At 39.9% G+C, this 15412-nt stretch overlaps 1 protein-coding gene across 1 annotated transcript in view; it reads left to right on the top strand.

The window, feature by feature from the left end:
- aig1 (androgen-induced 1 (H. sapiens)) overlaps nucleotides 1–15186 on the top strand; it is a 29226-nt gene extending 14040 nt beyond the window's left edge. Inside the window, exons 4-6 of the mRNA XM_085372716.1 lie at nucleotides 11452–11567; nucleotides 11869–12035; nucleotides 14745–15186. Coding sequence (XP_085228842.1) covers nucleotides 11452–11567; nucleotides 11869–12035; nucleotides 14745–14764 — 303 coding nt within the window. The 3' untranslated portion in view covers nucleotides 14765–15186. The remainder of the gene's footprint in view (nucleotides 1–11451; nucleotides 11568–11868; nucleotides 12036–14744) is intronic.
- Nucleotides 15187–15412: the final 226 nt, after the last annotated feature.

Here is a 15412-nt window from a genome sequence, read left to right as displayed (position 1 = left end):
AGCAGCTTTTCCTCACAAACTTTTTCAACATGAGTCTGGGATGTTGGGACCAATTATTCAGCTTTTCTGGGATTCAACCATTTGTATTGTAACGGCTTTATCTAACCTCATAATACATCAAAGAAGAACGCGAGGAACATGTAAGCATGTAACATGTAACCTTTTTAGGCTTTCAGGTGTAGGATTTTCAGATGATAGTGGGAGTTTAGAGTTGGATGAAATAAAAGACCTCAAAATGTGCATTTTAGGAATGTGATTTATTTTGACACGGCGCACCGAGTGAAAGATAATTACCATTCAAAAAAAGGTTTCCTGTCTTCTTTACACTTTTGTCAGCACATATTTTGAAACCACCATCTGCCCGCCCTGCTCTGAAATAGGTGTTTTCCCTTGTGAGGGAGAAGTGAGAAATGAGAAGGGTATCCCCAATATGCTGATAGGCTTTATATAACTTTAATGGAAGGTTTGGTACTGATGCATACTCAGTATTCACCCAAGCTGGTGATACATCTGTTGAGCAGAAAAGATTGTGGAACATATCTGAGCAGACCAGTAAAACCATTTCATGTTTGGGAACTAGAGTCCTCCCCTTTTCTAGAGCTGAAATAATAGCCTAAAGCTTAGCCATTAGCATCCTGGAGCCAGAATTAACCATGAGCATCAGCGAGTGGTAGAAGCCTGATCAGCAAGCTGTGTGTATAAACTGTATGGATGCACTGTGTAGACTAACCGCAAACTGCACATCAAAGTTATAACTTCATGAAGGGGTCCAGTTGAGTTATTAGAAGTAGCTGATGCAGCTGGTGAACCACGTCGCTAATAATCCAAACGTTTTAAATGAGTGAGTTGGTGCAACATCTGACCAATCTCTAAAGACCAAAACCGTTAAACATGTTTATTTCTGCAGTTACATTAGCTTTTTTAACATGAGTGTCTGTGGGGATTGACATACATTTTTGAGCCAGCCTCTAGTGGTCATTAGAGGAACTGCAGCTTTTGGGACTTAATTTGAACCATTAAGATTTCTTTCAGTCTATGTCAGGGGTGCCCAATCTCGGTCCTCGAGAGCTACCGTCCTGCAGCTTTTAGATGCATCCTTGTTCCCACACACCCGAATCAAATGAATGGCTTGTTATCAGGCCTTTGCCAAACACGATGGCATGCTGAAGAGGTAATCAAACCATGTGATTCAGCTGTGTTGGAGTAGGGATGCATCTAAAAGCTGCAGGATAGTAGCTCTCGAGGACCGGGATTGGGCAGCCCTGGTCTATGTTGTTCATAGGGGTCACTGAAGCCTATGGCAGCTCTCATAGAGTGAAAGGTGGGGTGTACACGTGGTTTGGTGGTCACAGGGCTAACACAGAGAGACAGCTACATGCTTACATCCACACATGTGGCTGATTTACATTCACAAATTAACCTAACAAGCTTGTCTTGGGACTGTGGAAGCCTGAGAACCCACACAGACTTCAGGAAAGTGTGAAAACTCCACACCGACAGGCTGTGTCTCTGTCTAGTATTGTGCACTTTTACAAAAAGACATTACAAGTTCTAGACTCATCTGATTTGAAGCTGAGAGGGAGAATTTGTCCCCAAGTTAAGAAAATAAAATGGTTAAAAATGTGATCCCATTTGTCTCAAGTCAGGGCTAAAGAACTTTTAACTAAATTGAGGACCTCTGTGTAGAATAATAGATGTTCAAAGACGTAAAATGTAAAGCAGAGACAGGCAATGTCTAAAAGTTTTTATATTTTTTGCACAGTATCAGGCACTTTGGGTGAGCACATCAAGTGCAGGACTCATACATCTTTCCCCTGGCATGCATTTGCCTCAGGACTGTCATGGGAACCTGGAGGATGTTTGAGAAACCCTCTCCTCAGCCTGCTGTGGAAGAAGTGGCACTAAACAGTTGTATTGATTGATGAATCGCCATATTAGGTTTCTGTATGGCAGGACATGTAAAGCTGGTCCTCCTTGGGTTATTAGTCATGTCAGTGGATCATAACTCCATAAACCTTGTTAAATCTTATCAGTGGAGAACACTGGTGCTGGTGAACCTCTAAATTTGAATAGAGCGAGCGGCGGGTCGCTTTGATTTGTCATCTAGAGGAAGCAGGTTTAATCTCATGTTTAGACAACGACCAGCACACCACACCTCCTGGCTGATAGTGCTGTCAGCTGTGTGTGTTGTGAGTGATAATCGGAAAATTTTCCAGAACTCTGTCTGTGATATGCAAAACCTCATGAAACTTCCTGCAGCCAGAAAGTGATCCACAGAGGCGTGTGAGGTGATCGTTCCCGTTAACGCTTGCTGAAATGAAAAAGACAAAGATGGTGTGTGTGTGTGTGTGTGTGTGTGTAGTTTGATGTATCATACTCCAGGAGTTGATGTAATAGAATTGTTGCTATGGTGCCATCGCCAAAGACCAAAACAACCAGAGCACTACCAAAGCCTTCGTGCATGCGTGTCCCTTAGACACAGAAAACGTGAGGAGTCTTTTGTATGTGTGTGTGTGTGTGTGTGTGTGTGTGTGTGTGAGTCCAAGTGTGGTTGTAAATATTTTGCGGTATTCCATGGTATCACTGTTGTTTGTTTATCTGGGCTACCACGGCAACCATATGGCCGTTCCCATTGGAGGAGGGAAGGGTTGAGTGATGTTGACCGAGGGAGAAAGAGGAGACATGATATTGTAATAATGTGTCTGACTCTCACAGCTAGAAGCTAATTGGAAGTTAACAAAAAGAAGATTGCCTGCAGGCTCGTAACTGAACTGTCGTGATTTATCCGCTGTTTGCTAATGCTCATTATGCAATGAGTTTATACACACAGATTGCAGATTGCTTTCTTTTGTCATTTGCAGGCTTGGGTTTGGGATTAAAGTTAAGTATGTTTCCCCTCAGTTGACTGCACAAGGGGGATGGGTGGGGTACAGAAATGAGTAAGAGACTTATTTTGCCCTGTTGTTTGATTCAGATTAACCGTGCTTGGGATGCTTTTGCTAAACTTGCAGTAATAGAATAACTAATGTTCTCTGCTATTTTAGCAGTGCTGTGCAAAGTGGGGTGGATAATTGGTGGCAGTATCAGGGACAGGTTTATCAGCCAGGAGACCACGGTTCATTTCCTGTTTCGAATGTGGTGCTCTTTGTTTCTTTAACTCGTAGATTCATTTTCTTTTCATCTTAGTTTTACTTGGTTCTCATCCCGTGACGGGGCCCTGAGACTGTGGTACGCCACCCTTTTGGACTTTGGTGTTTTGCAGCTTGTCCTCCTTTTTACTGTTGCTTTCACTCGTTAATTTAGTTAAGGCGCAGTTTTTGCAACTTAAATTTTATTTTAATGTCAATCTTGACCCATTTATAAGTGCAGCTCAAACTCTCATTTTTCCATTTTTAAGATGCAAGAAAATAAAAGCAACTGCATGAGAGGAAATCAAAAAAAAAGAAAAAAAAAAGCCCTCTTGCTTTTAAAAAAAGATTTATCAGCTGACTGATATTATCGCCTGATATTAGCTGTTTGTTGATCTGTCTGTTGATTTCTGTATTTTACACCCTTCGGCCATGCTTAGAGTGTTGACATTGCAACGTTGTATGAAAGTAAAAAAATATCACCCGATATATCAGAATCACTGAATATTAGCATCAGTATCAGTCTTAAGTATGCTACATTAGGTGGGCTCTAATAAATCAGTCCTTTTACTAAAGGGATGTTCATGTATTTTATGTAAAACCAGCATCTTAGATACATTTTTTAAGCCCTGGATGTGGACTGGCTTGGTTCTGCATTATGTGTAAGAGGAGGTAAGAATTAACTTCATATACCAGAGAAGCTGATGAACCATTAACTGCAAGAAAATTAATTTGTTTTATTGTTAATATTCAGTTTAATAAAAGAAAAATTCCTTCTTACTCACAATTTAAAAGAGAGGTTTGTTTCTTTATAATGTTGATAAAGTGAGAGGTATTATTAAAATTGCCTTTTTTTTCTCAAGACATTTCAGACATTTCTTTACACTGAAAGTAACAATTCAGAGGTCTTTTTTATAGGTTTTACAGCCTGCTTGACTGTGTCTAGTGTTTTTATTATTGTCTTACTGTGCATTTCTTAACAACAGAAGACAAAGTGAAACAAGCAAAACAACTTTGGAAACTAAATGAAAATAAAATAAGATAAAGATAATTAAGAACTCTTAAAAGATATAAAACTCTAATAAGAAGCGCACACTGTGAGACATGGTAGTCAAGAGTGAAGAGAGAAAGGCTTCCAAAGAGCATGGCTGTAAATGACAGCGGCACACAGCAGAGGCTCGCACACCGAAGCTGAAAGAAATTCAGGAAATGTGGAGAATATAAGTACAAGGATGGGATCCTGTTCCATCATTGTGCTTAGTGTTGGTGTCTAGGAAAACTACACAAATAACAACAAAAACACTGACCATCATTTATTTATATTTATATCCTTGTATACTTAAAACAGAAGTGTCCCAGCCCCACAGAGGGTCAGGCTTCTCCATGGTGGCCAAAGCAGTGTGTTCATAAGTGTAGCAAAACCAGCAGATTGATAGTGTGTGTGTTTTCTTTTTCTGTTAATCTTGCAGTTTATAAAGGCAAACACACACACACACACCACAAGGTTTCTCCTAGCAACAGGGGATTATAGCCTCACACTGGGTCTGACACCATTGACTTATGGCACGTACACACGCACGCACACACACACACACAAACACACACACACAGTCATTGCTTTGTTATTAAAGCTCTTCTGGTTCTGGCTGTGGAGTTTCAGTACACACACACACAAACACACACATGCACAGAAGCCTCATTCAGCATCCACACTTAACCTTCATCTCTTGTCTGCTCAGCCTGCATCGTTATCACTCCGTGTGTGCTCGTCAGACTCATTCGCTGTGCCAATGTGAAAACCTATTTTTACCTTTTACATATCATGTGGAGCTGCAGTGATGTCAAATGAGAGGAAATTATCAGAAATTGCTTCTCCACAGTGAGAAGGTGAGCTGCTGCTGTTTTATTATCCAAGACTGACTAATTTCGGAGGCAAGAATTGTGGGTTGATTAAAACAAGCAAACTGAAAGCATCGTTTTTGATTTGGGGAAATTGAAAATGCTACTTAGGCTGCAGGTTTTTGCCAATTTTACTATTACAGTTATTTAAGGTGCAGTACTGTGCAAATGTCTTGAGATACTGTAATTTTTTAGGGCTTTCACTTCTTTTGTCTTACTTACCTTTAGTTGATGCAATAAAGCAAAGAGTTAAGTTTATCAAAACATTTTGGGCATTTGGCTTCATTAAAGATCAGTACTCTGGAGTAGGCTTCAGAAGTAGAAGATAGCTAAAAGAAACTTTAATATTGGTGTTAAATATGCAACTTATTCCAAGAAAAACATCATGCTAAATACTGGCAGTGTTGCCGCAGGATCATTCAAGTTCACACACGTTTTCAGTGAGTGATAGAAAGTGTAACTGGATTGTCCCTCTGTGACATGATAAGCTCCTTTAGTTGGAAAGCTGAGAAAAATGTCAACAGGAGACTTATCTTTTGATTTTCAGAGTTCAGCTTGAGTTCAGTTAAAAACCTTTATCAGTGCAGGGTTAAAAGACTAAGCAATGAGCTCTGCATCAGCTGCTTCCCTCTGACTGCTTAAACTCTAAAGCTGTAACTATAGGGAGGGAAATATTTCCCCCCAAACCCACTGAAGTTTATTTTGAATTCTCTTCAGGTTACAAAAGTTTGCAAAGATATGAAAAGTGTCAGTTTAACTTAATAAAAGAGTCAATTTGATGTTATTGTGGAGAGTTAAGAAGTTGTGTTGGTCTAGAATGGCACTCACTCAATATTTTATACACCAATCATATATTTCTCATACATTTAAATAAACACATGGGAAAATTAAACTGATCAAAGTGGACACGGCTAGTAAAACGAGCTGTAACCAGTTAATACTTTCATCATCAGTTACTCTGAAAGAATAATACCCACCACAGTATCCCTGGATACAATGAATGCAATCATGAATTTTATTTTTTCAAGGTTACCCAAACATATTCATTTCAGAATTCATCCGGCTCCTTCTGTCAGCAGTCACATCATCAATAAACCCTTAGTGGGTTTATCCTAAGATTTTTTTCTCTGTACTTTGCAGGCTCTTTAAGTGTTTTCTGGCAAAGTCTAATCTGACCTTGTTGTTTTGGGTGTAGCCAGTGGTTTGCACCTTGTTGTAAAACCTCTGTATTTCCATCCATGAAGGCATGTCTTGATTGTAGACTTGGAGAATGAAACCTCCAGTGAGGTAGGTGCACCATATTCTTGGATTGTTCAGCTGTTGGGAAGCGGGTTTTCCTTAACCATGGACAGAATTCTGCAATCATCCACATTTTCTAGGCATTTGCTGTTGCTTAGCTGACGTTCCTTCTTTGGATCTAATATTTCCAGTTCCTGTGAAATGCTTCCAAGTGCAAGTTTACCTCAAGATCTCTTGTCTGCTTAATTTGTCTTGGAATAACAAGGAAACAGGCCTCAACTGGTCATGATACTGGTTGTCAATCAATTGTTCAGTTACCTTTGAGCTTCTGAAAACAGAGGACTGCTCTGACTAAAAAAAAGGCTGTAATTTGTAATCAGTCAATGTAATACTTTTTTAAGTCTTTGAATTAAAACTGAAAGTCTGCACTTCAGTCACATCTTGATCGTTTAATTTAAAACCCACTGATGATTGCAGTGATGCAAAAATTACCAAAGTTGCCTACTTGTTATACTAACTACCACTTGAGTGTCATAATTTCAGCCGTAGCACCTTTCTCAAGAGCCAATCAATAGCATGGTTAGTGTTTCTCGAATAAAATGTTTTCTTTTGATTTTGGTGAATTTCGAACTTGCGAGTCAGATGGTTTCCTTTTAAATCCTTTCCCACAGTAAAGCTTTTTTTTCTGATGCGTCAGTTTCAGCGGTTCGTTGCCGCTGGAAGATGTTTGACCTCGCGAAGCTGCCCTCAGTCATGTGACCCCACCCGGCCCCCAGCTGTGTATTTCTGTGTGAGATGGTTTGTCCCATTTTTAGCCCCAGACCACAGGATCGCACCACTGCTGTTTGCCGGCGAGGGGGGATTTTCCACGGAGGCCGAAAGCTGGCTGCTGGAGTGTAACCGCAAACCTCCTGGGGGGAGATGGACATAGAGAGGGTGAGAGAGAGAACAACAAAGGAAGAGACACAGGAGCAAAAATAGAGAGCGAGAGGGACAGAAGGAATAAAGGAAGTATTATTTACGCGTCCTCTCAGCAGATACTAAACTTATACTTGACCGGGAGACTGGAATTCCTCTGAGGCGCACGGGGGAAAAATGCAGCGTCAGGACATTTGCTTGTGTGTCTGTGTGTACAGTACAATGAAGGAGGAGAAACCTAAAATTTAAGACCCTAGGAGACAGAGCTATATTGTTACTCAGTTTGTGCATTCTTGGCATCTCCACGCTGACCTTTCCGAGTGCTTCAAGGGAAGCCTGAAAAGGAGTCAAGGTCAGGCTTTGACACCGCGGTCAGTGTACAGATCAGTGCTGCGTTCACAAATAGACACTCAGAAATTTTTAATTTGCTGTGAAAACCACTTAGAATGTTTGAGAATTGCTAAACTGTAACTGAACGTCAAAACCTTCCGATTCCCTACAGACACAGAAACTAAAGCCATTTTAAGACATGCACAGCAGCCTTGAACTTTTCTGACCCTCTTTGAAGAAGGTGCATGTGTGATATTTGTGGATATATACAGTAGATAGATTGGGAATAATCTGTTGTTTTTGCCTGCTAATTCTCAAGCGCAAAGACTTTGTGATGTCCAACTGCACACATAAGAGAATGGTGCGGTCATTGTCCGGTGAATTCACAGCCAGTGAGTGGGCCTCATGCGTCCTGCTTAAATTCACTTTTAAACACGATATTTAGTAAATGAAAGAATCTGTCACATGGATTAAAATTTTAAATATTTTAATTTAATGGTAAGCTTGTGAAAACACGCAATGACATACTTAGGAGTTATTTTTCAATTTTCTTTTTATTATTTGCAAGCTTCCCTCGTTTCGCTCCACTTAATTTGCGACTTTGATTAGAAATGAATCCGGTTTCATTGTTCGTGCACCACATGTTAGCTAGCAAGAGACCTTGAAACTGCTTAATAGCACTGTGGCCAGACTGGACAATTTTCTCCAGTTTCATTCAGAAGCATTGACTGAGATAAACAAAGTCTACATGTTTGTATTGCACCGTAGTGTACATATATAATCATCGTGATCAGCTCATTAGTCCAAATGCACTTTGTGGTTCTTCAGAAGGCTGTAAGCTGCAGCGAGTATGGGTATGTCACTTGTTTGTAGCCTGTGTAGCTTTCAGGGACTTTAGAAATTATGCATATTGGCTGCATTATTATATAATCATTTGGTGTTATGCAAGCATCTGATTAAAGCCTGGCAAGCCACAAAAGTCATGCTACCGTTGATGATTGAAGGAAAGATTACCACTTACTGATTTCCTTGCTGTTTTTTTCTTTTTAGATTCATTCGTTTATTTGTAAGGTGGTTGTTTTGAAATGTATTTATGAACTGTAAAAAAAATCCAGCACCAGCCATCACTTAGCTCTGTCTGCTCTTCAGTCTGGATGTAAAGCCACAAGATCAGCTAATCAGGCTGGGAAAAACGAAAGTGATGCTAATCAGTGTGGGCCACTCCACTTATTGATCTGATAAAGATTGTTTTCTGTAAATGATGCAGTGTTGTTACTTACTGGCATGTATGCTACATACACATCCTGTCTCTCAGACAATGAGAAGTTTAATACTGAACACTTAACACTGAAATTCTGCTGTAATCTGAAGGTCACTTATTGTTTTCCTGTGTCGAAATGTATATACTGATTTATTTGAGACATTTACAGCTCACAAGGTAGAGCAGAGGGCTAAACTACAAAAAACTCAGCCGATCATTCTGTCTTAGCTGAAGCAACTTAAGCAACTTAAAGAAGTCCAGACGCTTTTCTTTGCAAGCTCCTTTGACTACGATGACCTGGATGACTGAGAACCTTCACAGACATGTCTGAAACCCATCTGAGATAATGGCAGAAGTTATCAACTTCCTCTGTTAAACCAATCTTTCCGCTTCAGGTTCTCACATAAAAATGGCATTTCATATGATTGTTTCTGCACAAAATGATCCCACCTACAAAGCCAAAGATGTTGTCGAATGTTGATGATAAAACGGTGAACGTGGTGCGCATTAGCATTCGTACCTTCTGGCCCTTGCGGCATGTGAATATAAAGAGGAAACCATAAATGGCAGAAATTATTTACATTTTAAGGCTACTTATTTTTAACCATATGGATCCTTCATAATTTACTGCTTACCTGAACTTTATGCATGAGTAACTAAGGTGGCACTTGAAAGCGTTCAGTTTCTGTCACTGCAGCGACTTTTCTCACACACCAGCAGAGATCATCTCCTACAGTGAACCTGCTGAGATACGCTGAGTCACTCGCACAGGAGCCGCTAATCTGTTACTTTGTTGAGTGAAGCGTGGATACTGTTGCATAATTGTGTAGCTAATTGATTGAATTACAGTTTTGTTGTCTTTTGCGCCTCTGTTACAGCTGTTTCTTCAGTTTGTGGCTGGGTACTCCATTTTTAGCTGTTCACATTGATGCAGGCATTTATTGTTTATGAATTTCCTTATAAAGAATTCTTATAGGAGAAATGCACCAGCGTGTACATCCACTGTAGCCCACAGCATCGTACAAACAGCATCACTCCCAGCTGTCCGTCTGGGAACATCATCCCATTGTAACATAACAAATCCGACAAGCTCAACTGCTGGAGACTAAAAGGCTCAACTGTTTGACACTTCTCAGGTTAGGCACGCACACACACACACACAAACACACACACACACCGATCGACAGCTGTGCTCCTCTGAGAGCAAGTGAAGTAAGAGGTTTAAACTCTACTGAGACAATTATGCTTGATTTTTGGTTTGTAGGCATGTGTGTGAGTGCCCCCTGCTGGATAGTAGTGCACACTAGTGGACTTTAATAGTGGGATGAAATGATTGAATTAGTGATGTTTGGTGGATTATGAATAAGACAGATGTTACAAGCATGCAGGAAGTGTGTGTTTGTGCGTGTGCAAACAGCTGTGAGTGTGTCACATTAATGACAATTCTCATGTGTTTTTGTGAGAAATGGCTTCAGAGAAAATAGCACCACATGTCGTGACCTCCATTAAATGGCACTTTTGTGTTTAGATGGATAACTCTGGTGCCTGAACACACACACACACACACACACACACACACACACACACACACACACACACACACACACACACACACACACACACACACACACACACACACACACATTCTGTATTTAGAGATGAATGAATAATTAAAAACAGACCAAACCAGTGACAATTGGGGTTACATGTAATGTAAAAAGAGTACAGGGATCTTATTTTATTTATTTTATTCCAGTTTTTCTGGACTTCTGGGACTGCAGAAATGAATCAATTAAAGAAAATTAAACGCTGGTGGATAGTGTGTTATTTCCTTGTTTGTTTTGCTGGTTGGATAAAGGAATACAGAGCAGAATAGAGTCATGGCTCTGTCTTCATAATCGAGATTTTTCCAATAATGGTGATGACAATAATAATAAAGTGTTAGCTGTTTATAGCTTGGCTGCTTTCATGTGCAGTACCACAAATGGCCATTAGGTGGTTGTTTCTAAATAAAGGAACTTAAGCTTCAATCAAAAAGCGTTTTAAAATCCTTTCGTTTTTTCTTATCCACGTCATTATGACTTCAACCTTATCAAGCTGGTAAAAAAATTAAATCACAGTACGAACAAAAAAAATATAATAAAGTCGTTTTCAATTAAATTAACTTGAAAATGAAACTTTTAGGATATCATCTCAGTCTTAAAAATCTTCAGTCTCTACTCCAGCCATGTTAATTATCATGCTAGTGTTTCCGTGGCCTTCAGCACCTCAAGGTTAAAACTAAGCCGTAACCTTCTTGTCCTGTAAGGATTGTAAGATTTGTGAACTTTTTTTCCCGATGTTTTGTGTAACTGTGACTTTTTGAAACTGGAAGCCTTTGGTTTAGTAATATAAAATAATCTTTGAAAAGGAAAGCACTTCTTTTTCAAAGATTTAACTAGCTTCAGCAGTCACTTTACCATCTTTCGATTTAAGTCTGCACTGAGCCTTGTCCATGATGTAGCTGCGATGAATATTGGGTACAATATGCCAAAAATGGCAATTAGTTCCCTAATTCCCATTTTTGCTTTTGTCGGTTTTGGGTAGTTCAAGAGAAACCTCTCAATGAATACCAGAAAGATGTTTACTGTTTTGAAGCTATCCTTACCTTCATCTGTTCCCCTCTCTTTCGCTCAGCACACCACTGTCCTTCCCTTCATCATCATCGAGATGCGGACCACCCACCATCGGTATCCCAGCAGGTTGTGGGGTCTGGCGGCGGTGTGCTGCTTCGGTGTGGGATATATCCTCTGGTAATGAATGTTTACTCTTCTCAGCAGTCAATAAATGCCGCGTACACCACACGTCCTAAATAAGTAACAAGTGAAGTGCCTTGACATTTAGCAGTATGGGAGAATTAAAGGTGCAGTATGTAATCAAACAACAATTCCGTATGTTTAGCTTTGCGGTGAAATCTACTGGTTTTATTATGCCACAGAATACATTAATAGTCAGTGTAGCATCCAGTCTACCTCTAGTTCAACTTAAGCCAAAGGACTACAGTATAGTAACTGATGTGTAAAATAAAGCCCATCAATATCTCTGCTTGCTCAGGACATGTTGGGTGCACCAGGTGACGGGCGTGTGGGTGTACCCGGTGCTGGAGCGCATCGCACCCGTAGCTCGAGTCGCCTTCTTCAGTGCAATGGTGGCAGTAATTGGTGTCTTCTATGTCCTCGGAGAAATCCTCAACAGCTACATCTGGGAGAAACCACACACAGGTATACACACGCACACACACACACACACACACACTGGGCATTTATATCTTGTGGGGACATCTGATTGACATAATGCTTTCCATAGCCACTTACCCTAACCCTAAGCATCAAAAATGAATGCCTAATGCTGACCCTAAACCTACCATAACCATAACCCAATTGTAACCCTGACACTAAAACCACATTTTGAGTCTCAAAAATCCCTTCAGCTGTCACACATCGAGGGCTAAATTCGTAAAACATCCTTTTGAAGTAATAAGAAATAATAAGAAATAATTTTGTTATTTTCAAGTTGAATAAAATGTGATTCAGAACCAATCGAACGTTGTAAAATAACGGTCACTAGATACAAGCTTCTCAGAGACGACAGAGTCAAAATCAGGCTCCAAGCAGAGATCTGAAAACACACAAGGACAGACGCTTAAGAGCGGAAACCTTTTTATTGTTGCCGTAAGACAGAACCTGCGACTCTGTAGCTGCACGCTGCTCTTTAGCAATAAAACAAGTGTCATTTTCACTCATCATTGCTGTAAGTGATTCTTTCCATTCTCTACAGTGCATCTGTAAGGATTCATCGCACTTCACTTGGTCCACATTTGACTGTGTTACAGCCCTAATCCAAAATGAGTTAAATTCATTTTTTACCTCAAAGTTCTACACACAGTACCCCATAATGACAAAATGTAAAGAGTTACCTTGAAATTCTTGCAAATTAATTTAAACACAAACAAAACTAGGCACCACTTATCACCTGGTGAAGCATGGTAGAGGCTCCATGATGCTGTGGGGAAGTTTGTCATCATGAAGAACTGGGAGGCTAGTTGGGGTCGAGGGACATGTGAGTAGAGCAAAAAGAAAGACATCCTTGATGGTAACCTGCTCCTGAGCACTCTGGACTTTGGACTGGGGCGAAAATTCATCTTCCAACAACAACTCTAAGCACACGACCAAAATAAGGAAGGAGTGGCTTCAGGATCCTCTCTGAGTGCCGTTGTGCGCCCCAGCCAGAGCCCAGACTTGAATCTACACACCCCATCCAACCTGGTGGAGCTTGTGAGGTTCTGCAAGGAAGTATGAGAGAAACATCCCATAAATATGTGTTCCAAGCTTTTAGCTTCGTACTTAAAAAGAGCATGCTTCAACAAAGTATTAAGCAAAGACTCTGAATACTTATGTGTATGTTACGTTTTTGTTTTTAATACATTTGCAAAAACTTCAAGCTACCTTTTTTTACTTTCAAATGATGGGGTGTTATGTGCATAATTTTAAAGTTGAATATAAAGGCTGTAACATAACAAAATATGGAACAAGTGAAGTGCTGTGAATACTTTCCAGATGCACTGAAAGTGCAAAAACTATGCAACAAATACACAGAATTTTACAAAAAAGTTCATGTTTTGACAACTAAAATGCGAGTCACAGTCTGTGTCTATGACCTGGTTCATTATCCTCTTAGTTTATCTGAAGCTCAGTTGTGGTGTTTAGTATTTAAAAGGTTAGTTTTGAGTCCCCCTAGCTTTGGACTCTAAATCCAAACAACAGTGGACAGATTTCTTGCTTTCACCACCAACACTGCTGGCTTAGCGGCATGCCTGGTCTGTGGGTGGACCTGAGTCAAAATTATATTGAAAGTGTCCTGATAACTGACCCGAAGCAATTTCCTAGAAACCTGTGCAATTTTTTCTGTCAACGTCTCTGTTTCAATCAGTATATCAAAAGTCTTGTCCGGCCTCACTGTGCGCAGATTACAAATGCAAAGGTCAAACCAGTTCTTCCAAATAATGCAATCGAACATCTTATCCATATCCTCATTTCCTTCTGATTAGATTATTGCAACTCATTGTAAACATGCCTCAGTGATGCAGCAGTTTCCTGTCTATAGTTAGTAAAAAACACAGCAGAAATATCGCTCACAAGCACTCGACTCCAGCCCTCGCAGAATTACTCTGGCTTCCCATCCGCTGCAGAATCCAATTTAAAATTTCACTGATTACTTTAAAATCACTACATGTCGACCCTGAGTCCCTCAGATCAGACAATCAATTCCTGTTATAGATTCCAGGTCTGGGCTGGAATCTGGCTGCTTTTTGCCGTTTTGGCCCAAACTGTGGAACAATTTTCCTCTTACGATCAGCACAATCAGTTCCCCTCAGTAAATAAACAAAACAAAATGTGGAGGCTGGCTTTTGTTTGATGTTTCATAATAATTTTGTTCAAGCCTCACGTTTACTCATTTTACGTACTTTGTAATGTTTTAACACTGCTATTTATTGTGGAGCACCTTGTGAGTGCTTTGCTATAGAAATGAAGCTTGTCACTGTTATTTTTGTAGTATTTTCAAAGCTATTCTATTTTATTTATTATTAAATTAGGTCACTTAGTTTGATTAATTTGCACAAAAACATGTATCTTTATAGTAACTGTGTGTTCACAGCGTGCCTATACATGAGCATTTCTTCTTAAATGCAACAAAAACATAATATTATTTAAAATGCACAGTTAAAAGGACCAAATAATCATAAATGCGCTCTGAAGAGTAGCCGCACACCTGCTCATTAACCTGTGTCACCTACACTCTAAGGACCAAAGGTGGCTCTGTGCGGGCTCATGTTTTTGCTCAAAAAATGCTCAGATTTCTATTTTTTGTAACATAAAGGTCACCTGCCATCTTTTTCACTAAATCTGGCCCCTTTTGTCTCTGTCTCAAAGAAAAGGTCAAAGGTGAGTGATCTTCAGAATCGTTTCAGAGGACTGCTCCTGCCCCGCACTCACAGGACAGCACCAGAACACAAACAAGCGACATCTCTGGACGTGGAAAAGACACGTACTTTTTGAACTCTATCCATAACATTACGCAGTAAAAAGAAGAAGACAGATGCATCATCGATTAAATGTAAATAAGGAAGAAAAAAAGGTAATGAATGAGAGCTCATCTTTTTGTTTGCTTTCTTTCGTTTCCTCAGAAGCGAAAGCTAAGCATCCATCCTGCAGATCGAGGACAAAACATGGACGAAATATGCACATACATACATCTTCATAAAACATAGGACATCAACTCTGACATGCAGCAAACACGTGTATGTAACACATGTATGCAGGGAAAGGAAACACACATTAATGGGACTTGTTTTTGTGGAATGAGCACATTCAAGTGAACAAATTTCTTTATTAGCTTCTTCATAATGATTGAAAACCAGTGCTGTGTTGAAGATTATTATTATTATTATTAGTGCTATTCATCCTGCGCTCTCACTACATGTGTGAAAGAAACTAGAGGTCGGTAAATTATCAATAAAGTCTGATTTAAAAATACTTTCTTTCTTCATGTGAATCCAGAGTTGCACTCGATGCTGCAAAAAACCAAAGAAACTTACGAG

Source organism: Diplotaxodon limnothrissa, linkage group LG15 (assembly GCF_057381915.1).
Source record: "Diplotaxodon limnothrissa isolate DT_005_m linkage group LG15, D_limnothrissa_male_GT1.1, whole genome shotgun sequence".
Classification (NCBI taxonomy): domain Eukaryota; kingdom Metazoa; phylum Chordata; class Actinopteri; order Cichliformes; family Cichlidae; genus Diplotaxodon; species Diplotaxodon limnothrissa.
The sequence above is the reverse complement of the archived record's forward strand: the minus strand, read 5'-3'. Positions and strand labels throughout refer to the sequence as shown.